At 40.8% G+C, this 25,661-nt stretch overlaps 1 protein-coding gene across 1 annotated transcript in view; it reads right to left on the bottom strand.

Moving 5' to 3' along the window:
- Nucleotides 1-25,661, bottom strand: part of slco4a1 (solute carrier organic anion transporter family, member 4A1) — a 68,869-nt gene that overhangs the window by 5,503 nt on the left and 37,705 nt on the right. The window contains exons 10-12 of the mRNA XM_063208394.1: nucleotides 1,880-2,058; nucleotides 1,310-1,374; nucleotides 137-285 (exon numbers count right to left, since the gene is read on the bottom strand). Of these exons, the coding sequence (XP_063064464.1) occupies nucleotides 137-285; nucleotides 1,310-1,374; nucleotides 1,880-2,058 (393 nt within the window). The remainder of the gene's footprint in view (nucleotides 1-136; nucleotides 286-1,309; nucleotides 1,375-1,879; nucleotides 2,059-25,661) is intronic.

The raw sequence follows: 25,661 nt of genomic DNA, 5'->3' as shown, positions 1-25,661 counted from the left end.
TCGTTACAGCCCTAATATACAGTATGTACAGCATACTGTATATATCGTGACCAAATGTCTCTCTAGAAGAGACAATAAAGGCTCATCCAGCCATATACGTAGAGACACAGAGTAAATGAAGTCCAGTAGTTCTGACCTTGTAGATGACCCCTGCGATGAGTGTGTATCGGCTCATGGCTGAGTTCTGGTACAGGTAGCATGAGCCCTGCTCCCCACACTGCTCCTGCCACAGCAGGCATGAGATGTCGATCACAGAGCCAAACGCTATCGGCCCCGGGATACCGCCTGTTGTCAAGGGAGGGAACGTTCATTTGTGAAATGCATTTCATACACAAAAGCAGTCTGTTCAATGTTCTTAACATACGTAGTCCCTTAAACGCACACCGTTCCACCAGCTTAACGCTGTTATAGTCACTTTACTACCATAGTATTAAGGGCAGATTATAGTTCAGCAACGGCGCCTGTTGGTTACGGTCGCTAACCACTGTTGATGTTATAGATCTGCGCAAGAGGTCTCATGTCGTTAGCCACATTTGGCTACGTAGCTACAAGTCTACAGTACAGTAGTCAGACTGCAGGCATTGTGCCGCGAGTGCTAAACTGATGTATTGTTTGTTTGTTACTTACTAATTCAGTCATTATAGCTTACCGATATTTACACGCACTAGAAAGAAAGCGTTTGTATTCCACAGAATAATGACAGTTTGGCTCTCGTAAACTACCGGAGAACTGTGCCGCCACGAGAACAAGGAAGTAGCGAGACGACCAATCACAGCGCCTTTTCTCTGCGACCTTCGCAACCGTCTGTCGCGTAGTCACGATTTTTTTGAGGCGCGCGCCGACGGTTGCAGAGCCTCTGCGCGGGGGGCGTGGTCGCGCACAGACGGTTGCTCAGGCTCTGCAACCGTCAGCGCCAATAAGTATAAATTGGCCTTTACACCACTGTGACAGTGCGTAGGGCCTTTATTATTACATTACAACTAGGTCACTGCCATTCTAGTAACAGCTCATTTATAGCAGCTCATTTATAAAATCAGTAGAATAAATAAATACAAGTAAGTAGAATGAATAAGTAGAATGAGGGGGTGCTGTTGCGCAGCGCACTAAGCCCCCTTCATTTGGGATTGCATGTCCATGGGGACCTCGGTTCGAGTCCGGCCAGGGTCATTTCCTAACCATACCCCATCTCTCTCTCCAGCTCATTTCCTGTCTCCTCTCACACTATCCTGTCATAATAAAGCCCCCAAAACATATTTAAATAAATAAATAAATAAATAAATAGAATGCATAAATAAAAGCAGCCACCTACCCAGTGTGCGCACCACGATCCACTGTATCCCTAGACCAAAGGAGCGCTGGGTGTCTGGAACACACCTGAAACAGAAGTACATTCAGACTGGTAAACATCTCAACCGTGACAGATTTCGATTTTGTTACAATATATGAAAACTACCAGATAAAAGTCTTGATTATACTGCATGTGTGTACCTGAGGAAAAGTGACAGGTGTACTTGAGGGTAGGTGTAAGTGAGTGAAGGAGTGAGGGAGGTTGTGATGCCCTACCTGAGGGAAGGAGTGTGAGGGCTGAGTGAGCAATTTAAATGAGTCTTGGTCAAGGATGCGAAATTAATTTGTGTCAACTGACGATGAGGTGATTATCGTATTTCATCATACATCGTATCGTAGTGTGGCTGGGATGAATGCTTAACTGAGGCCTACCTGACATAAGTTGTTAAGACTGGGCTATCTTACGGAGGTGTAGCGGTGAGGGCAGATGTGAGATCAGGTATTGTGAGTGACCTCTCTGAGTTTGAGGGTAGGAGTGTGTTCCTGAGTGTGCGGACGTTGTGTGAGGTCAGGCCAGGTGATGGTGACCTACCTGAGCGTGGCGGTGAGGGCGGGGATGCTGCAGAGGAAGGTGAAGAGGATGACGACGAAGAGGAAGGTGAGGAAGGCCGGCATGTAGTGGCAGGAGGAGCCGCACTTGCCCGCCAGCGCCAGGCCCTCGTGCCCCCACGACGACACGTTGCCCACCACACAGCTGCAGCCCGTGAACACCTGCAGCAGAGAACAACACAGGACAGGACAGGACAGGTGGGTACACGATGAGAGGTGGGGACACAGGTCGCCCCTTCTATTTGCCACGGGAGTTCTCGGCTGTCATCCCCATCGCTGTCTACATCCCTCCCCAAGCGAACACTATCAACGCACTGTCATCATTGCATGATGTGATCACCAAACACCTTGCAGACCATCCAGATCCTGACCTATTAGTGATCGGTGACTTCAACAAGGCAAATCTGAAGCAGGTACTGCCACACTTTTTCCAACACATCTCGTGTCCAACCAGAGGGGAACGCACGTTAGACCATTGTTACTCGCCATTCAAAGACGCATACAAAGCGTCCTCTCCCGGCCTTTGGCAAATCAGACCATGCCGCTGTCATGCTGCTACCGAAGTATAAACAACGACTTCGCCGAGAGGCTCCATCCACGAGAGAGGTTAGCCGCTGGTCGGATCATTCAGAAGCTTTGCTCAAGATGCGCTGGCTGATGTGGATTGGGACATGTTTAGGGAGAGCTGCGACAGCATAGACGAATTCACTGACGTGGTGACGTGCTTCATCTCAGAACTGGCCTCTAACATCATTCCCACGGTAACTGTGAAAATCTACCCAAATCAGAAGCCATGGGTCGACAGATCTATTCGTGAAGCCCTGAACGCACGAACAACTGCGTATAACGAATGTCTTTTATCTGGAAATATGGCGCCATATAAATCAACTTGTTATGAGCTCAGAAAAGCAGTGAAGCTGGCCAAGAAAAGATATCGAGAGAAAGTTGAGTTGAATCTGAGTAACAACGACAGTAGAAGTGTATGGCAGGGGTTGAAAATGATCACTGATTATAAAAGACCCCCTCTCACCATGGCTGCGGACTCAACACTGGTCAACGAGCTCAACGCATTCTATGCGCGCTTTGAGGTCAGTGACGACGAGCGCACTCACAGTAACGCACGTGTTTTTAACAGCGCAAGTGATGCAATTGATGTACACACCGGTGTTTGTCCTCTACCATCAGTGTCTATGCATGATGTTAGAAGAGTACTTAAGCAAGTAAACGGCAGAAAGGCAGCTGGGCCAGATGGCATTCCTGGAAGGTTGTTAAAATCTTGTGCTGATCAACTTGCTCCTGTATTCACGACAATATTCAATATGTCCTTAGCCAGCTCCACGGTTCCCAATTGTTTTAAAAGGTCAACTATCATACCCGTACCCAAAAAGGCCAATCCAAGCTGTTTGAATGACTACCGCCCCATTGCTTTAACATCTGTTGTAATGAAGTGCTTTGAGAAGCTTGTTAAAAATATAATCTGCTCTTCTGTCCCTAGCTCATTAGACCCCCTTCAGTTTGCCTATCGTGAAAATAGGAGCACTGATGATGCCATCTCCCATGTCCTTCACACCACCCTTTCTCACCTGGATAAAGGACAGGGCAACTATGCAAGACTACTATTCATTGACTACAGCTCAGCATTTAATACCATCGTGCCCTCAAAACTAGTATCCAAGCTGAAAAACATTGGACTTTGTCATTCTCTATGTGCATGGATACTCAACTTCTTGTCAAACAGACCTCAGGCAGTGAAGATTGGCAACTGCTCCTCTAGCATAATCTCCCTCAACATCGGCACGCTGCAAGGTTGCGTTCTCAGCCCTCTGTTGTACTCCCTTTATACTCATGACTGCTCAGCTATCCACAGCTCAAATTCCATTGTGAAATTTGCAGACAACACAGTGGTGGTAGGACTCATCTCCAACAACGATGAAACAGCCTACCTAAATGAGGTTGAGTTGTTGTCATCCTGGTGTGCAGAGAACAGTTTAGAGCTCAACGTCACCAAAACCAAAGAACTTGTGGTGGACTACAGAAGAGGAAAAGATCAGAACTATGCTCAACTGGAAATCTTTGGTACCCCTGTGGAAAGAGTGAGCTGTTTCAAGTATCTAGGCGTCAACATTTCTGAAGATCTGTCTTGGTCACCTCACATCACCACCGTAGTGAAAAAGGCCAGGCAGCGTCTGTACCACCTCAGGAGGCTAAGGAAGTTTAGAATTCCATCAGACATGCAGAAGTCCTTCTATTCTGCCACAATTGAGTCAGTAAATACAGGAAGCATTACAACGTGGTTAGGCAACTGGGTAACACTTCCAAATAAGGGGCCATAATTAACTGCAAAGTAGCTATAACCTAATACTTTAGTAAGGGTTAATAATCATTACTTAATAGCACATTAGACACATATTAATTGTTATTAATGCATATGTTAAACATTAGTAAGTAGTTATTTAACTATTAAATTACCATTATCTTGTGTCGCATTCTAATAGCAGATTATTACTTAACTAATAGTTAAATAAGGCCAATTAATAGTTAAGCGCAATATCTTGTGTCTCATTCTAATAGCAAATTATTAGTTAACTAATAGTTAAATAAGGCCAATTAATAGTTAAGCTGCTATTAACTAATACTTACAGAATGACAATAATTAACAGTAAATGTACTATTACTTTTTAGTTGGCTAATACTTACGTTAGTGTCATTAATATTTATTTGTTCAATGTTTAACATTAGTAATGGTAACCTTAACTATCAACTAATAATATAGGAATGGCATACTATCAAGAAATTCATATAAAATAATAGATAACTAATAGTTAAATAATGAACAAATATCAGTGCTGGCCACAGTTAACACTAAACTAGCTATTATCTAACACTTAAATATGTGTATATAGTGGTTTCTTAACACTAAATTAAGTATATAGTAATTGTAATGAAAGACAATGTTACACATTAGTAAGTAATTATTTAACTATTAACTTACCATTATCTTCTGTCACATTCTAATAGCAGATTATTACTTAACTAATAGTTAAATAAGGCCAATAAATAGTTAAGCTGCTATAGAATGGCAATAATTAACAGTAAAATTACTATTACTTTTTAGTTGGCTAATACTTACGTTAGTGTCATTTGTATTTCATTGTTCAATGTTTAACATTAGTAATGATTAACTTAACTATTTACTAATTACGTAGAAATGACATACTATTAAGCAATTCATACAAAATAATAGTTAACTAATAGTTAAATAATGAACAACTATCAGTGCTTGGCATGGCCTAACTAACGGTTAAGTAATGGATAGCTAATAGCGAAATTATGAACTATTGCTGTTGGGGACCCTTATATTAGAGTTGGCAAAGCTTAACTAACAGTTAAATAATCGATAACAAACAGTTAAAAGATAATCAACTAATGCTGTTTGGGACCCTTATATTAGAGTTGGCAGAGCTTAACTAACAGTTAAATAATCGATAACAAACAGTTAAAAGATAATCAACTAATGCTGTTTGGGACCCTTATATTAGAGTTGGCAGAGCTTAACTAACAGTTAAATAATGGATAAGTAATAGATAAAAGATCACCAACTAATGCTGTTTTGGACCCTTATATTAGAGTTGGCAAAGCTTAACTAACAGTTAAATAATGGATAAGTAATAAATAAAAGATGGCCAACTATTGCTGTTTGGGACCCTTATATTAGAGTTGGCAAAGCTTAACTAACAGTTAAAAGATCATCAACTATTGCTGTTTCGGACCCTTATATTAGAGTTGGCAGAGCATAACTAACGGTTAAATAATGGATAAGTAATAGATAAAAGATGGACAACTATTGCTGTTTGGGACCCTTATATTAGAGTTGGCAGAGCATAACTAACAGTTAAATAATGGATAAGTAATAGATAAAAGATGGACAACTATTGCTGTTTGGGACCCTTATATTAGAGTTGGCAGAGCATAACTAACAGTTAAGTAATGGATAACAAACAGTTAAAAGATCATCAACTATTGCTGTTTCGGACCCTTATATTAGAGTTGGCAGAGCATAACTAACGGTTAAATAATGGATAAGTAATAGATAAAAGATGGACAACTATTGCTGTTTGGGACCCTTATATTAGAGTTGGCAGAGCATAACTAACAGTTAAATAATGGATAAGTAATAGATAAAAGATGGACAACTATTGCTGTTTGGGACCCTTATATTAGAGTTGGCAAAGCTTAACTAACAGTTAATTAATGGATAACAAACAGTTAAAAGATCATCAACTACTGCTGTTTGGGACCCTTATATTAGAGTTGGCAGAGCTTAACTAACAGTTAAGTAATGGATAAGTAATAGATAAAAGATCACCAACTATTGCTGTTGGGGACCCTTATATTAGAGTTGGCAAAGCTTAACTAACAGTTAAATTATGCACAACTAGTTATGCTCTGCCAACAAATAGAAGGGTCCCAAACACCTATGTGTGTCACAATGAAAAACAACATTCAAATAGGAAAATAACTTTATTTCCAATACAACTTGGGGCAGGTGAAAAAACATTATCATCATTTAACATCAAAACAGCAATACCTCTTTTGGAAAAATAATTTGTAGTAGGTCTACAGCTCCAGGCCACTTTATTAGAATAGCGTGAAAACGTTGATTTATTTCCATAATCCCATCAATAATGTTAAACTGTCATGGATTATACAGTATATCACGAAAGTGAATACACCCCTCACAGTTTTGCAGATTTTTGAGTATATCTTTTCATAGGAAAGCATTACAGAAATTTCACTTTGACACAATGATTAGTGACCTTTTAACAACATATCTAACCTCTTAAATTTCTTGTTCACTCAGACATAAACTAAATACAGCCATTAATGTTTGAACATGTACTCACAAAAGTGAGTACACCCCATATTAAAATCCGGTAGAGAAGGGGCTATGTTGGCTCGAATCGTATCGAAATGAAACGAAATGAAAAGGGATGACAAGGGAGGTCATCAATGTGCGTTTCAACCTTTCTTTGCATTGAACTTTTACATTTTCAGTCAGATTTAAGCCAGATGCAGACTCGAAATTTAAAAGTTCAATGCAAAGAAAGGTTGAAACACACACTGATGACCTCCCTTGTCATCCCTTTTCATTGCGTTTCATTTCTTGTTTCTGAGTGAACAAGAAATTTAAGCGGTTAAATATGTTGTTAAAAGGTCACTAATCATTGTGTCTAAGTGAAATTTCTGTAATGCTTTCCTATGAAAAGATATACTCAAAAATCTGCAAAACTGTGAGGGGTGTATTCACTTTCGTGATGTACTGTAGATTCATGGCCCAGTTTTTTTTTTTTTTTTTAAACTATTCCAATCATTCAATTCGTTATTTTTATATATTTATATATATATTATTTTAATATACCTTGTAGATTTCCATGCCACGTTTTGGTGTTACCTCACCAGTTTAATTCTAAATCACCAGAAATGAAACCCCATTGAAAATGAATGGGGTTTTATTTCTGTTGAGTTGGAATTAAGCTGGTGAGTTAACACCAAAACGTGGCATGGAAATCTACAGGTGAATTTTGATGAAGAAAAATGTGATTTTGTTAAAATATTCTAATGATGCGAATTCCCCAATTCATGGGCTGGAAGGCCAACGTATATATAAAAAAAAAAAAAATGATTGGAATAGTTAAAAAACTGGGCCATGAATCTACAATCCATGACAGTTTAACATTATTGATGGAATTATGGAAATAAATCAACTTTTTCATGCTATTCTAATAAAAAGGTCTGGAGCTGTATGTCAAAGTGATACCGTCCCATTTTTGGAAATGAGCTTATGTTACACCTCTCCTTGAGTTAAATGATTGAGTTTTACCGTTCTCCTGTACTTTTAACCGTTCTCTGGGTACGGCAATGCAAATTTTACCTCCAAGCTAGCAGTTAACATTGAGTCCTAGGAGACCAGTTAGCCGCCAGCTGGTCTGATAGGGCTCAATGTTAAAGGCTAGCTTGGAGGTAAAATTATCACTGCCTTATCCAGAGAACGGTTGAAAGTACAGGAGAACGGTAAAACCCTACTATTTAACTCAAGGTGAGGTGTAAAATAAGCTTATTTCCAAAAATGGGACAGTATCACTGTAAAATGTTAAAGGGACACTGTGCAGGAAATGGTCAAAAAAGGTACTGCAACTATGCTGCTTATTGGAACTGGGCTGCCTACTGCCAAATTTGATCTTTACATGAAACTTTAAAGTGTGTTTATAAACACATATTTACTAGTATGGTCCTAGTACAGTCAATTTTTGCAGCTAAAAATGGCTATTTTTGGAAATTCAAAATGGCGGACCATGCAGAAGATCCCCATTTTCATGTATGAAAAGTGCAATTTTTCAGGTCATAATGAATACTTGGAATTTGATGCTGGTGGTAAGTATTCATGAAAAAGTTAACATTTGGGAATGGGCAGCATGAATTCTGTAAATAAACAACTAAGAATCTCACACAGTGTCCCTTTCACCCACTTGAACATTAAAACTGAAACTACTATTAAACTATCGCCTCATCATAACATTGAAACATTGAATTGGACTCAATCTGTAACGAACCGTGAGGACCACCACCACTACCACCACTGCCCACCATTCAAGCCAAAATAAAGGCCAGAAGACGAATTATTTTTTCTTGTATGGAATCAATTCTCTTTTTTCTTTCATGGTCTTTATTTTGGCCTGAATGGTGGGGTTGTCGTTGATTGCCAAACGGCAGTTTTCAGCAAGGTCAGATAACTTCACATCTTTTTCCATGGCAGCGAAGGCCTCAGGTGCGGCAATGGCCATCTCACTGATGGTCGCCTGGGACCTAATTGTTAGCTCGTTGTACCCTGCTTTCGCACAGCAGGCGGAGAGCTTCAAACCCAGCCTGTAATACTTCAGGACCTTTCTGTACCGGTTAACTACTTCCTCTGGGTGCCGATCTGCAATGAAAACAAAACATCATGATTAGTGATATTCTCTTCTTACATGCCAAATACCCGCCTCGATTTATGAACAGAACGTACCGCAGGACCAAACCTTTCAACTAGCTTATAATGATAAATTCAGTCCCGGAAATATGTACAAAGTAATAAATATTCTAAATGTAGTAACTTTACATATTTTTATAACAACTTCAGGAACAGAATTAACCATTACAAGGGTCAATGACGTGACGTCCACTTTTTTTTGTCCGATTGAAATTTCTTCTAGTAAAAATGTATACAATTTCATAATAATTCACCACACATATGTAGTACATGTTACCTCCATGGGACTAAATGATTTTTTCAGAAATAATTAGTTGGCACACATTTTTTTTACCCTCAAAGTGTTAAAAAGTCATGTGGTGCGACCGTCCGCCCTTAAGTTCTGATTTTTCAACTTCTTCAAAATTACTCTGAATCTAATCAAATTCATTTTCATTCATATTTGGCATAATTGTGGAAGTGTTTTGTAGTCCTTCATGAAGTTTCAGCTTTCTTGAACATATAGTTCCCTCATAATACACAAACGAATTATGTCCGAGCCTGTTCATTTTTCCGAATATCATGTGGTGCGACCGTCAAGAAATGGCAATTTTGGCATATTTATTTCGAATCCAAGTGAAAGACAAGAAGGTACATTGTTCTTCAACAGGCAAAGACCACATGGAATCAGCAAGCAGGTCTGTAATTCTCCTTCATACATTTCAAAAAGTCATGTTTTTAAGTGCTGCGAGGTTGTTGCCAAATTTGGGTGTCATGTGGTGCGACCTCAAAAAAAAGATTAAACTCAAGTTTTATTTACAAGTGTATACTTTGATGATATATTGTAAGGGGAGCTTCTGTCAGAAACCAGCTACAGTGTAGTTTCACTACAGTGCCCAAGGCTAGTTCTGTTTATTTTGACTGTAAGTAGAAAACGTCATTTGGTGCGACCAATATCATATGGTGCGACCAATGCAAAATACATTTAATTACTCATATATATTACAGAGTTAGGTTTGTTTGTGCTTTAAAAGTTATTGTCCTAATCAATAAACAAGTTAATGCTTGTTTAACTTCCCCCCCCCTCCATTTTTGAGTATTTTTGGGACAGTGCATTATAATTCATATATTATAGTATAATTAAAAAATATATATGATAAGTAACGTAATAAATAGTAAAAAAAAATTAATAATTATATACTAGAGAAATCTTGTGCCTTTGGCCACATATGTGCATTTCTAAACTGTTTTTACTATTATGTTTTTTTATCAGATGTCACTGTGCAGGGAGTGGTCAGCTCTGACCGAGGTATCTCGCCAGAAGAAGACAATGGTTAATTTGAAATGTGGGAAAAGAAATATTTGGAAAAGCAGTATTTTTCCTCTTCAGTACAGTCTTCAGTGTTTATCTAACAGCTAAAATAGTGTGTAACCCAGTTTAACTTCCCATCAACCAAGGGCTTGAACACAGGTGCACCACAAGGTTGTCTAGTTTAATTCCTGTTATTCTCTCTATACACATACCAACCACTGTATAGCAATTCTCAATGTCAAACTTCTGAAGTTTTCAGATGACACCATTGTTATAGGCCTCATACATAATGGTGATGAAACATCGCATCACAATGAGATTGTGATAATCTAGTGCAGTTAGGCCTGGGTATTGATTGACAATTTTCGGTTCCGGTTCCATTTCCGGTTCCTTCGTTTCGGTTCCGGTACCAGAACGGTTCCATTTTCGGTTCCTAGAAACCCTGAATTAAACCTGCAGTTACCCAAAGTGGCCAGTAGATGGCGTAACGGGTCTGCAAATCATGAGTTTCCCTGCCTGCCACAAGGCGGCGCTCATCGTGACTTAAGCAATGGCGGGTTAAAGGCATTTAATTCTATACAGCATTCATGATTAATTGCATGCTGCAAGTTGTCCTCTCGGCATGGCTTGGCAAGTATAATAAACGGTTTTGATACTGATAAATGTACTCATGTCTGATTAAAATTGTTCTGCTGTACGGTGCAACTTCACTTCTGGTACCAATCCTATGTCAAGCGTGCCTGACATGATTTTTTAATGTAGCCTACGCTACCCAGTCTGTCGACAGCTGGGGCTTTTCTACTAGGTTCTGCAGAACTGTTCTAACACAACTAGGCTTCATAAATATTCATGAAACTGGAAAAGGGCTCGATGGTGCTGTCTCGCACGCATTTCCATACAGGGACTAGAACTGGGCCGTATGATCAGCTGCTGCAAGTAGCCGCGACAACACTGTGCTTTCACGCCATGGTGAATCTAAGCTAAAGAGTCCTAATCTAAAAGATATATAGGTCTAAATATATATATAACCAGCGATCTCCTTCTCCTACAGACATGTGTTAGGGCTTGTTCGAAAGCTGCGAATCTTAGCTTTTTACAGCTGTTTACGGCACGTTTTTATGTTCTTTCATTCAAAAGTTATTGAACTGTAAGCGGCCGCTGTTGCAAGTGAAAAAATAGCGCTTTCCAACTATTTTTTTTATCTCGTCATTTTTTTCCTAACAGCCAGCAATCTCCTTAACCTAGACCTACAGACATGTGTTAGGGCTTGTTCGAAAGCTGAGATTCTTAGCTTTTTACAGTTTTTTACGGAACGTTTTTATGTTCTTTCAATCCACAGTTATTTAACCTTAAGCGGCCGCTACTTCAAGTAAACAATGGCGTTATTCTCCAGCCGGATAGAGAGGAAATCTGTTTTGTCGCTGTGTTCTTTGTTCCCTCGAATTAAACCGACGGTCTAAATAGGCTACATTTGTACGTCCCCAACACAAGACCAGTTCTTTCTAAGTTAGCTCTTTTCATGGAAAAACATGTTTCCAAGGAGTCAGAGACATCTTCCTGAAGAGTCGAGGTCATGGTTGAGGTTGACGGTGTTGCCGTTGTAAAGATGCTGCAACTCTGCACGCAAGTTAATCGAATGCAAGAGCAGGTGTTTGAACAGGTTGGATGTATTGCCATTCTTGCATGATAGCCTATTAGTTTATCGCAGATATTGCAGCGCGCTCCTCCTTATCTACTTTCCTGAAATATAGCCACGCTTTCGACAGCATGTTTTTGTTTCTCAATAGTACAATCAGCTGGTTGAATATCAGCTGTCTTATCAATGAGGTGCGAAACGGGAAGAGGAGGAGCGTGGTCAGTTTGTGACACTTGTGATTGGCTATAATTTAGTAAAACACTGCATGTATATATATAAAAATCATTACATTTACCTCTTGGTTCACTAAATATGAAAGTATTTTTCAAACATTTGACTTGAACTAGCTGGAATTCTATGATTTCTGACATGTCCCAAAACAGCAAAGTTTTGAGGCGACTTCTTGTCAGTAGTCCTGAGACAGGATTCACTTGGACGGGGATAACTCAACGATAAAAAATGTGATTTGTTTGCAATAAAAAACATTTTGTCAGTTACTAAACCCTTTAATTGGATAGGGTGATGAACAACAAAATCCACCTTTTCCCTTTCCTTAAATTGACCTCAAAGTTGAAAGTGGGCTTAAAGGGTACATGGGCTTAATGGGTACGCTTACCTTATATATTTTGTTAACATGTGATCTAATAAACATAACAATTCCTATATCAGCAACAACTGAACCATTTGATGAATGAGCATGTAATAGAGTGGTTGTTGGCAAATGCCCAGGGTCCACCCACGTAATGATGCAAGACCTTCGATTCTACTACTAGGCAAAGAGCTTGTTCAGGTACATCTTGAGCTCTGTCTAGCTGGGGAACTCCACCCACTTTTCCGGGAACCGATTAACTATGAACATCTCCAACGGTCTTGGGTAGAGGTGTGTTCAAGTCAGTGTCAAGTCACATGGTTTAAGCAGAGACGTTCTATTGGGACTAAACTTTGGCTCAGCGTTTTCTGCCCTCAATAAGTAGCAAACCAAGGGAGGTGGGTCAACAATGATGTTTGAGAATGTTAGTTATTATTCTCTTGGTCAGACCAAGTCTCGAAGAGATTTGAAAGTCATGACAATCAGTCTGGTTGACAAACTAGCTGTTGTTGAACTGGGATTATGGTAAATATTGTTGCCGTGATAAAGACATGGCCTCGTAACTGTGGAAGCATACCACTTGTTCTCTATGGATCTGCTGGCAGACATGGTTCCTCATCTGTGTTGAGCGCTTAAAGAAGAAATGAAACGAATATTAATTGTTGGAATTTTACAGTTTGTGCTGCATATTACAAAAGTTCCAAGCTTTGTGATTAAAACAAGATATTGTGTGTGTAATAATTTATCCGGGAAGTCATGTTAAAACGTGCTCAAAATGAGCAATATTTTGTCCAGTAGTGAGAATTTACTGTCTTATGCGTGACGTCATAAGGTTGACACAGTCCAACTCCGAACCCACAAAGTTATAGTAATCAATGGCGGCGTCTATGGCTAGTAAATCAAAGCACAGTGGAAAATATTGTGTTCGTGGCGGTCCAAATGGTACAGGTTGCAACAAGTACAAGCTTCACTGAAGGCATCTCTCTGCACAAGTGTCTTTAAGTCAAAATTACTGGAACTGTTGCTGACAAGGAGAAGGCAAAACAACGCTGATCGTGTAGGAGGCATCGGCTTTTGAAGTGACCTAGATCAATGTTGTGCTCCGGGCGTTTTCCACCCCTCCTGTTGTTTACCTTAAAAAATCTGGAGACCGTGGACATGGTTGGAAATACACTCCTAGGCTACCACAAGCAGTCTATGGATAGCAGGTGTGCTGACGGATATCTCTAGCTCGAGTGCGACCACGGGTGAGTCTGGCCGACAGCCACTTAGCAGGATAGCAGCATGCTAAAGATGCTATTCCTCTCTGCCATTGTAGCACCCTAGTACTAAGGGTCCTCGGTCAATGCGCTGCGGGTCGAGGTGTTTCGTTACGACTCCATGGCCGTCGGTCGTGGAGTTATTGCTTTATATGCAACGAAATCGCCCCAGCATCCGAGCACGAACATCTGTGTTGTGTTATGACTCTCCATGGCCGGCGGTCGTGCAGTTATTGTGTTATGAAACAACAGCCCCTAAGCACGAACATCTGTGTCAAAATATACCTACCGACTTCCAAATTGTCGCATAATGATGGGTATAACGCCATTGTTTATTAAGATTACATTAAAACCATGCTATTGAGCTACTTAAGCATACGTTTTTAAAGTAGCTGATAGTGCAATTTCGCTAGGTTTCAACATGTCAAAGACAGAGTGCAGCAGCCAAAGCATCGTCCCCCCCCTTGTCACGTTGCCATAAACAAAAAAACAAGTATGCCGCGCTGGTTGATCGATAAGTTGTCGGCATAATAATTGAGATAGGCCTAACGCCATTGTTTAATAAGATTTTAAAGCTGGCTTTCAAAGTGCCACTTCGGTTTCAACCTGTCAAAGACAGCGCGGAATGTCACATGATCTGAGAAACCGGCAGCTGGCTGGCACCCTAACATGCTCCCATATTTTCCAGTTTACCACAGCACATACAGCCTACACTAATAGTGTCATATGATTGATAATATCTTAATAATGATCAGCGTGTAGCCTTCGTGTAGCCTAGTAGGAGCGCGGTGCTGTTTTGTGCCCGTCGATCCTGTGCCGAATATGGCATATCTTTCCAACCCATATGGCATATGGTGGTGCATCATCAAAGAAAAGTCTACTCGGCTTATTTGTGAGGCTTATATTCAACGTGAGTTTTTGTCACATAATGTTAGAGGTGTGTTCTTTCGACATGTCGATATTTGTATCTTAATGTTGGTTCCTTTATGAGATATGGGTCCTTCAAATGTATGATATTTCCGCAGCCAACCATACTCGCAAAAAGAGGGTGTCAACCGCATGACGTCACGCCCCTGTAAATATTGTCGCACCAAAGGCACGGTTTTAAGTTGCCGTTTCAACAAGTTATGTCCGGAAAAATTATTTAAAGTTGGATTGATGTTTTAGAAATAGGCCCAATATTTAATGTGAATAATAGATGAATATTCGTTTCATTTCTTCTTTAAGAACCCTATCACAAAATACGCTCAAACCTAGATGTGCCATTTCATCTACACATTCCCTATTATGTGTGTGGGCAATAGGCATGCAGCATCAGTCCTTTGTATAATGGAAGTGGTGTCTCTGTGCAGTATTGTGTCTGAAAAAAACGCTGTCTGGTGCTCGCTTGTGCTTAACACTGTTGAATTTGAGCAACTGAGCAATCGTGAGTGCTGCAGGAGATGTTGCTTCTGGTCTTTCATGCTGGGCCCATCTAGGACCATGTTCACAAGGGTAAGCAACAGCTTTGGCACAGAGTCCTTTTGACATTTTTTCGGGAAGGCCATTAAATGGTTTGGCCTCACCAAATACAGTATGTGACGATGGACAATCAGTGCAGTATGTGTATTGTGCATAGCATCTTAATTGTTATCCTGCTCACAGGCTTTGGCAAGAGCAATGCTGATGTCTTCCTCAAAGGCCATCAGGAGATCTCTTCACCTTGTGTAAGCTTGCATATCAGGGAACTCAGCAAAAAGTTTCCTTCTGCCTTGAAGAGTTAACTCTGTTATTGACCTCTATTCCTAGGTGTTTCATGCGTGACTTGTTGAGATGGAAAAGTTCTGCTAGTTTGAATAGGTGCTGAGCTATCATGTTGTCTGGTCTCTCCTATGGAGCACCAACTCGGCCAACACAACACCAGAGGTTGATGCTGCATGTCCATGAACATTATCTTCAAGACCTTCTAAATTAGCCTTTCTAGCACGATTTTAGAGACCATTTGGGATGATATTTAGCTTCAATAGCCACCATGTCCCCAACACAAAGTCGACCAACTAACTCTGTGTCTTGAAGTAGGGATGCAGGAGCACACACTATTTTGTCCAATTGCCATGTTGCAGCCTCACAGAAGTCTTCATTGCCAGCAGGCTGTCTACAGTAGAAACAGATGTCTTGTCTCATTTCAGGGGCCTGACTTGGCTGAGACCTTCAGAGTTTGCATTCTGATTCATCATCAGGACTTTCACTGCATGCTCGCTTTTTTGCTCTTTTCAACATGGTTTCATCAAACTTTGACCTGCATGTATGATGGTATTCACTTTTGTTTGCAACCATGGTTGCTTCAATACCATGACTCTCATCCAGTCCAATCTGAAAGGTGAAGGGAACTGGCCAGGTTCATTAAACTGGATTAACTGCTCTGCAAGTGAAGTGTATACCACTCCCCTTTTCTGGTCGCTTTGACTGCAAAGGACATCTCAATGCCTCTGCTGTGTGTTCTTGGCATGTAATATAGCTTCCTGTTCATTATGGCTGTGCAAGAATTGATGGTCCATAGAGGTAGAAAATAACACTAGAGAGGACCACGCCCCCCTTTTTACGGCAATCTGTAGCGGCCATTATCTGTAGGTAGATCAGAGAAATGGAAATTAACGGAGAACGAGGCTCACCTCTTTCAAAAATGGCTTAATCATGTGAAAATGTCCATCAACACACTATACAAGGACAATAGTTGAAGTGTGTTGCTAACTATGTTCATAAAATATATTATTTGATTTTAAATGTATTTTATCGACTCATATGATTTAAGTAGATATTTAGCCTGACATTTCAAATCTGGTCCTTGATTAATGTGTCACTTCATATTCACACAGTTTTAGTCTTTTTTTTTACATGGCTGGGCGTGTTCTCCATTGACTTGCATTGCCTGAAGGTACCTACTCTACCTACGGAAGTTGGGAAGCTCCAGCTGCCATTTCCCAGTGCTGTCGCAAATTCATCTCTAGTGTTATTTTCTACCTCTATGTGATGGTCCTTCACCATCAGAATTTCCAAGTTGGAAGTTCTTAGACATTTTCTCATCCAACAAAAAACTTTACTTTTACTACTTTTTACTAGGTAAAGAAATTAAAGTATGGGATACAACTAGGTTCTGATAATTACCCCACACTTAGCGTGATCGTTTATCCAGTTCCATTTAATTCCTGTGTGATCTGTACACCATCTGGGTAACTACTGTACTGTATATGAAAGTCATTCAAAGCCCTGTTACCCTTGGCTCGGCTCTCTCGTACTAAAACATCCTATCCATTCAGGTGCAGCTATCTACCTACTGTACATATAATGAAAACTACATGGTTGTAACATTAAATAGCATTTATGAAACTAAACTACACTATCACTAAACCATTACCACAACCAGCATATTAATAACAGATACTATGGCATTATTAGGCGGAGTGTATTTAGCTGGCACTGAACCCCATGCCAAGTTTCACAGCAGTGGTGTTGCCAGTGAGCCCTGGCAGTGCTTAAACATCCACTCTATGACATGTCCATTCATTGAATGTTTTGGTTGTTGCTAGGAATTGTTACATTTATTACATCACATGTTAACAAAGTAGGTTTATAACTCATTTTCTTACAATTATATTGATTTTGGCCATATGGTTGCCCTCTTGAAAGAAACAGTGATACTATACTGTACATTAAGTATAGAGTGAGATAAAAGGAAGCCTCAAAAGGAAGGATCTTTAGGATAAAAGGAATAAAAAAAAGGATAAAAGGAAGCCTCTGGACAATTCCAAAGTTTCAAATTTGAATTCTGCATCATAAAAAATAACTGATTTGACACCAATATCACCTATATTAGACAATCATAAAAGTGACGTCTGCTATCTTCAAACTGGCGGCTATCTTGAAAATGGCAGCCATCTTGAATATTCATGACAACCTTTAAATTACCCATTTAAGACATTTACCAAGCACTGTGAATGGTAAATATGTCTAAAATATCATATTCTATCCATTACTCATAAGAAAACTGCTGTTATTGGCGGCCATTTTGAAAAATGGCTGCCATGGGCACCATGTTGAAAACTCATGATGCCTCCATATCCAGATCTTTTTGGAAGACCTTTGGCTATATGTATACCAATTTTCATGCTTGTATCACAAACTGAACGATTGTTTTGGTTAACTGCTGCACTATTTACCAATGTCCTGTATATGCTTATATCCGGTTACCCCGCCCGACCCGCCTATAGCTCCGCCCCTGGGTACACCTACATTTTGTACCGGTGCACCTAAAAAATGTTTTAGCCGCACCAGTGCAATCAGTGCAACAAAAGTTAGTCTGGAGCCCTGACAGCTGTTGATTATTTCCACATATTATTTTGTGTACCTCGCCCAAATTCTGATTTCAAACTGCCAATCATCCAGAAACGTGGATGTCATAGCCTGTTTGCGTCTCTCCATGTTGCAAATTCAGGGGTGTGGTCTCCTTCCTGCCGGTTTAGAGAAGGTGTGTTTTCAGGATCAAAAAATGAGAATAAATTCTCTGACTAAGGCACTCCAAATTAAAATGTCTTTATTGATATGACAGGTCCTACATGGACATATTAAAAACAAGGCCTACGCGTAGCGGCATGAGTGCCTTCTTCAGGACAGTGGTAATATATGTATAGATATTAAGCATATCACTGCTCAGCTCTGCCCCCAAAGGCAAGCCCGCTTCCAGCATTTTCTGTGAGAATGCATTTCTAGTTCTAATTACGATGGTTTTCAGACGCTGGATTTATCAACAGCCGCTCACTCTTACGATGAGATTGGAGAGGTACACATGTTTAGTAAATCTCACGTGAGCCTTGTCGTACGGTGAGATCTGCGCTCATTTCTACAATGGTTTCGAAGAAATTTTGATAAATGAGGGCCAACATGTATGGTGCATTGATGTATCCAAGGAGCAAATAGCTGAAAATAACTTAACACAACTTGCCCATTGTTTATCCAGGGACGCAGGAACTCATTTTAAGCAGGGGGTGCTGTGGTCGGCGGAGGGTCTGGGAGTCCTCTCCCAGAAAAAAACGTGTTTTTTAGATGCAATTTCCTGCATTCTAATCAATTTTAGGATGAAGAATGGCGAATCCCATCTGACTAACTTCTTTATGTTTTATGTAGCCTAACCAAGGATGACTAGATTTTACCTTTTTTTTTGTTTAACATTTCACTTCAAAATTATTAAGTTCTTCTTGAGGAAGGGAAACGCGCACCTAATGTGGAGGTGAGGTCGTGTTCAAGAGCAAATCGCGCTGCCGTGACAGTTTCTCTCTTCTCCATGGGCAGTCTACAATGTGTGAAATTTAAATGCATGACTAGGCTATGCGATGCACTTGTGAGAGGTGACCGGGCTTTCAAACAATTTAGATTTTCTTGCAATTACGACGGTGTATCTCAAGATGCATACGATCAGGACCCCTGCACTGTCTCCCCGCCCGCGCACAAAAGCACGCACGCACACACAGACAGGCATACTGCTTCCCGAATGTGATTACACTCTGACGGCCAAAGAGTTTGTGGTGATCGGCGAGAGAAGTAGGCTAAGCGCCAAAGCAGCTCGTGCCATTGCTGGCTATTGATACAGGGAGAGTGTGAAAGCCACCTTTAGTTTGCATTTGACGTAGGCCATATTTAAGACTCACTAAAAGTATGTCTGAATTTAGGGTAATACACAAGTGCAGCTGCGTCTGTTGTCCAGTATGGGGGGTGCTGCAGCACCCGGAGCACCCCACTTCCTGCGTCCCTGTGTTTATCCTCAATACGTTTGTGCTGCTTTTCAGAGCTTTTGACTATCTAAATTGATAAACATTCTCATAGTTTTGGCATACTTCAAAATGGGGTTGGTCTCACCTCTTTTCTGGAAAGTAGACTTTTTGACTTTCTTGGATTTCTTCGATTTACGCTTTGCCTTCCCCTGCTGCTGCACCTCATCCTCAGAGGCGGAGGAGGAAGAGGAGGAAGAGGAGGAAGAGGATGATGATGACGACGATGAAACAGAGGTGTCCTTTTTGCGTCCTGACGTGTCCAGTTTGGGTGGCTCTGCAGAGCCCTGCAGAGCTGGAGAAGCTGCACTTTTTTTCAAAACTAAATATAAGAGGACAAAAAAGAAAAAAGAATTACAATACATTAACAGAAAATGCAAATAAGCCGATTTCCTTTGCCGGTTTGACCTACAAACATCATAGGTCAGGGGTCTTCAAGTAAAAGTCACCAAGGTCCAGTTTTCCCAGATCCTACCAGTAAAAGGTGGGGTATAAATAATACGCCCACACACACGCACACTAAAGGGTGATTTATGCTCTGAAACCAACTTTGCTGCGTCGTGATGCAGTCAGCCACGCAGTTATTTTCCCCCCTCCGCAGTGACTGGGTGTGCTCCCCTGAAAATGTGACTGCGACACAGTTACAGAAGCAGGAGCCGCTGTGAAAGCTATTGTGTTGACTTGTATTTGTAATATTTGTTACATACATGTGAGCCAGCCATTACATTATACAAAATCAATGACAAAATCCAAGATGGCCGACATTTTGTATAGCAAAATCAACATTAATGGTGCTTTCAGGTCTATGAAGCCATTAATTTGTGAATTTAAGCACAGAATATTCTGTGCAGGTCAAAATTATTGTTCAAACAAAACAATGCTATGAATCACATCATATACCGCACCTATTTATGCAGTGCTACCTAGGGTGGCCATCGGTCCGTTTTTACGACCTGTTCACGACGTCCGTGTGTCCCTCTCCTCCTAGCCTTTTGCTTATGGCCTCGAGATGCGAGGCAACCTCATTGACGCAAACTACACCTTGACAGTCGGTCCGATATATGCGGCCGCCAGACTTCACTCAGCGAATTAACTGTATTGCTGTCGCCTTATGTCGGGAAATCTCCGTGCAATTACTGTTAATTGCGGTCCATAGCCCTAGCCTGTATGACGTACATTAACTGACGGTAAAGTTAAATAAGGTAACTAGATTGCATTCTCACAGAAAATGCTGGAAGCGGGCTTGCCTTTTGGGGCAGAGATGAAACAAAGTACTATTGAGAAAACAAAGCTAATAGAAATGTTGGGAAAAATCCATCCACCCAGTCAGAAGTTATGGGCCAAACAATTCAGCCATCTTGGATTCAGCCATCTTGAAAGTGTTGTAGCTCTGCGTTTTGGGGATATACTAAATGACATACATGGTATTTTAAGTTGGCTAAGGAACACTGATATAATTTTGAAAATCAACAATGTCCGAGTGGGATTTGAACTCACAATCTCCATATCTCTAATTCAACACCTTTGGCATTGATATTAAATGACATACAATACATGATATTTGAAGTTGGCTAAGGAACACTGCATATGATCTCGTTTTGAAAATCAACATGGCTTTGACTGGGGTTCGAACCCCCAACCTCCATATCTGTAATTCAGCACATTTTCCATGCATACTAAATGACATACATGGCATTTTAAGTTGGCCAAGGAACACTGCATATGATATAATTTTGAAAATCAACATGGCTGTGACTGGGGTTCGAACGCCCAAACTCCATATCTGTAATTCAGCACATTTGCCATTCATACTAAATGACATACATGGCATTTTAAGTTGGCCAAGGAACGCTGCATATGATATAATTTTGAAAATCAACATGGCTTCAGGTTGGGTTTGAACCCCCAACCTCCATATCTGTAATTCAGCACATTTGCCATTCATACTAAATGACATACATGGCATTTTAAGTTGGCCAAGGAACAGTGCATATGATATAATTTTGAAAATCAACATGGCTTCGACTGGGGTTCGAACCCCGAACCTCCATATCTGTAATTCAACACATTTGCCATTCATACTAAATGACATACATGGCATTTTAAGTTGGCCAAGGAACACTGCATATGATATAATTTTGAAAATCAACATGGCTTCGACTGGGGTTCGAACCCCGAACCTCCATATCTGTAATTCAGCACACTTGTCATTCATACTAAATGTCAGCCTACATTTCCCTCGCGTTGCGATGCGCACGTCGCATCGGTATTGAGAATTGCCGCTACTCGCGGTTAGCTTTCATAATATAGAACGCATAACAAGGAAGAATCGGTCGGTTTGCTGCTATGGCGAGGTGTTAAAAAGTAACATGGAACGAAGTAATATGCCACCTCTGACTTGCTTGGATGCAGGTGGGTCTTGGAACCCCTGTGGGACTGCCTAGGCCTCAGGGATTGAGAGACTTTCTTTTCTTTTCTCGAGCAGACTTGATTAAGCGGGACAAAATGTCAATTCGCGGGACGCATGATTTGGGCTTCAAACGCTGTACACGCACGTGCTACACGGGACGGGTGGTCACCCTAATCACAACGAGCCTAATCGCAATACCCACTCTGGGAACCATCTTACAAAATGCACGTTTAAAAGTGTATATCTCAGGTTAATTTTTATTCAAAATAATGGAATTCCTGTGATAGTTCTACCACTTCAATTTTTTTTTTCATGCAACAGGCCATCAGAAAATGAAATATAATGGGGGAAAGTGTGTATTTTCAGTAACATGTTCAAAAGAATTCTAATCTATTGTGTGACGTCAGGCGAGGCCATTCAGTAGCGGTAGCCCTGCATTCTGTACGGTGTGTGATTGATATTATGCCGTACGGGTAAGAAATCATTGGCAATATTATATCATGACCGCTACAGGGAGCCATGGGACCGTGAGTCAGTAAAATAGCCTACCAGTGTTCGAATTATGCTGAATATTTTTGGGGCTCTCGTCACCTTTAGTAGGCCCATCACGCCATTTCAGCGTCATGTCCAAGTGAGAAAGAATGTAAACAGCGACAAATAATGAATAAGTAAAACCATTTGGGTGAATCGTGCGCTCCAAGCTTTTTAACGTCAAGGCACAAAGCAGTCAGCTTCATTGTAGGAGTGACAGGGTTTACCAAATTCAAACTAGGCCTACTGCAAATCTGTCTGGGCACAGCGGAAAGCACCAGTGCGGTCCACACGGCCGTCAGCAGAAAATGAATAAACCTCCCTTGCAATATGCCCGAGAACACGGCTCAAACGCAGAATAATGCCGAAAATTGAATGCCCCCCTCAGTTGTCCTGGCTACAGGGCAACTGGCATTATCACTGCTTCTTATTCAATGTAGCCTACCAGCACTTGCATTGCACTCGCGCTGCACTTGTCTCACAATGCAATCAGCTGCGTGCTCCGGGCCAAATAGTCAACTCTCCCACCTTGTGGACACAGGAGGGAACAATTTGAAGACCGCGTTTCAGACGGACTGACGGACAGACATACCGGTAGCCTACCCTCTTATAGAGATGCTGGGACGCATCTAAAAACATGGATCCAACGCGCGTAGTAGGAAAATAGAGAAAATAGAGACTTGCAAGTGCAATGCCCTTTGTGTTTACTGATTTAAAAAAAAAGTGAAGTGATAGGCCTAGGGAAGCAACTTGATCGGGGAGAACGCCGTGGGGGACGAGAGCGCAAGCAACACTATTGCGTGCTGTTTAGACTATTACGCGTTCATTTACATAGGCTATTCATAACTATTTTCGGCTTTTTTCATTTTCATATCACTGGTGTTTTGTGTATTATTCAGTATTTAAAATGAGCTAATATTATTTAATGATTAATTGTAGTAGTCATTTTTTTGTCTGACATTTTGTCCGGTCACATTTTATTTTGCCGGTCATTCATGCATGCAAAACGGCTAATGTCCGGCCACAGCCGGCTAACGTGAACCCTGGTGCCTACACATTGATCCAAAGTAGTGATTAACCTGTGATATACACTTCAACATTATCAGATACATACAAATGCAGTCCTGGGCTTCTAACATACAACTTATAAAACACAATAATAGCAATGCTACAACTTACATGACAGCTGGTTTTTGTATGCGTCCCTCTCCTTGGTCACTTTGTCGAGCTGTCGAATGTAACTGCCCAGTGATGGGGATGGGTGGGGTGGGGACGTCACTAACAAACAAACAAACAAGCACATGCATGCACGCACACACACACACACACACACACACACACACACACACACACACACACACACACACACACACACAGTTGTGATTGCTGTCAATAATGTTCAATATAAACTTTTAAAGGGATAACCCACCCTCAGGAAAAACACAGCTGCAATGCACACATCTCTTATTTGCACTCCATGTAAATGTACAGTACAGGCAAGGTTGTGGCTCAACGGTGAACAGATAGTGCCTAACTGTGAAGTCTGAAAATATTATGGAGGACCCACATCATTTTGGGATTAAATTTCCACATTAGCATAATGACAGCATGCAGATCCTGACCACACTATTACAATATCATGAAGAAGTTAACATTATTTCCATAAATAATGTTTCGCTTTCATGGATTGTAGATGCACTGCCCGCAATTTTAAGTATTTCCGATCATTAGTTTCTTTCCTTTTTATTAATAATAAAGTGAGAAGCCGGATTATCAACATTCACATCTCACCCATGTACCCAATCAGTTCATCCAAATTCTCACCTACACACAGGAGCGGGGAGAAGTAACATCACCGAACGAAATGTAATCTTCTGAAGTCAAATGTTCTCTTTCAAAATCAGCTAACACAAACCCTATTACATAATCTCTAGATATTTACCATTTGCAATTTCAACAATAAACTACACAATACGAGCTGAAAACTACTAGCTCGTGAAGTTTTGCTACCAACGTTAAAACCGGACTGTCCGAAAACACTTGGAGCACCATTGTTTCAGTGCATAATTATGCTATGAACAATGTGCACAAGTGATCCATTTCAGATCGAGAAATACGTTCCACGTGAGGATTCGTGCCTGAAACGCTATAGCTGACTAGAGCGCTATCCTCATCATGGTGATGCTAAGTACGGAATGCTTGTAAAAGCCAGCTTCAAAGGGAAAAGCTATGCTATGCTATTTGAAAATAAAATGCAATTATCAAAGCCTCATTTTTCCTGATTATTAGTCTCACTATCATTCAGCAAGACTGACGGGCATTGCTAATTAACACGTGTAGCATGGTGATGTCATATTAGCTGTAGCCTAACAAAGTTCTTTCCTCTTAAATCATTTCTGGCTGTAAACACTAAACTTAACTTACCTTGGACTACGGCCATGTCATTTTGCTCTTCGTTTGGTTGAAGTTCCATTGTTTCTTCGATCAAGTCTACTTGATCGGCTGTTTTTGATGTAGAGGGCATTTGTCGTCCGCGCTTTTTACGTGTTCCCACCATGGTTCAAGGAAGATGGTCAGATAGAGCTACATCAGAGACAGTTAGACCTTCCTATCAAAATCTTTGGCTACGTTAGTCTGACGACCGTACCATATATTGCGCCTGCGCTGTCACGACCGCGACCATTTACTATTATTCATCTCTGACATTATGCACCGAACGGCTGAATTACACCGCAGCCATATTTGTCCGGGGCGTTAATCTGCTTGCACCATTGCAATGTAAAAATCACTGTACAACCGCAGTATTAGAGTACCACTCAATCTAAGCGTGTGAACACTGTACAAACATGCCGGCTTGTTTAACTTATCCTTAAGACTAAACGTGGCATCTACAGTTCAGCATCTCTATGTCATACTATAAAGAGAGTAAATGCTGAGATACTGCCATTTGTTAAGCAAGCAGAGATAGTTAATAAGGACTTTGAAGCAAACAACATGACGCGCCTGTATAAGAAATTTAGGAAGCTGTCTGAAGACCACGGCAAATCTCACAGGAAGCATTTCAAGCTAATCAGCTTTCTGCAAAAAAAACGCGTCTTACGGAACAAAATGAAGTGCAGGAGGTGCAGGAGAAGAATGACCCTAACAAAGAAGTCGAGTGGGGACCGTTATGAATGGTAGGCTGTTGTTTGGCTTTTAAAGTTTACGTTTATAAATGTCTT

The sequence above is a fragment of the Engraulis encrasicolus genome, chromosome 10 (assembly GCF_034702125.1).
Source record: "Engraulis encrasicolus isolate BLACKSEA-1 chromosome 10, IST_EnEncr_1.0, whole genome shotgun sequence".
Classification (NCBI taxonomy): Eukaryota; Metazoa; Chordata; class Actinopteri; order Clupeiformes; family Engraulidae; genus Engraulis; species Engraulis encrasicolus.
This window is presented reverse-complemented; position numbering and strand designations above follow the sequence as displayed.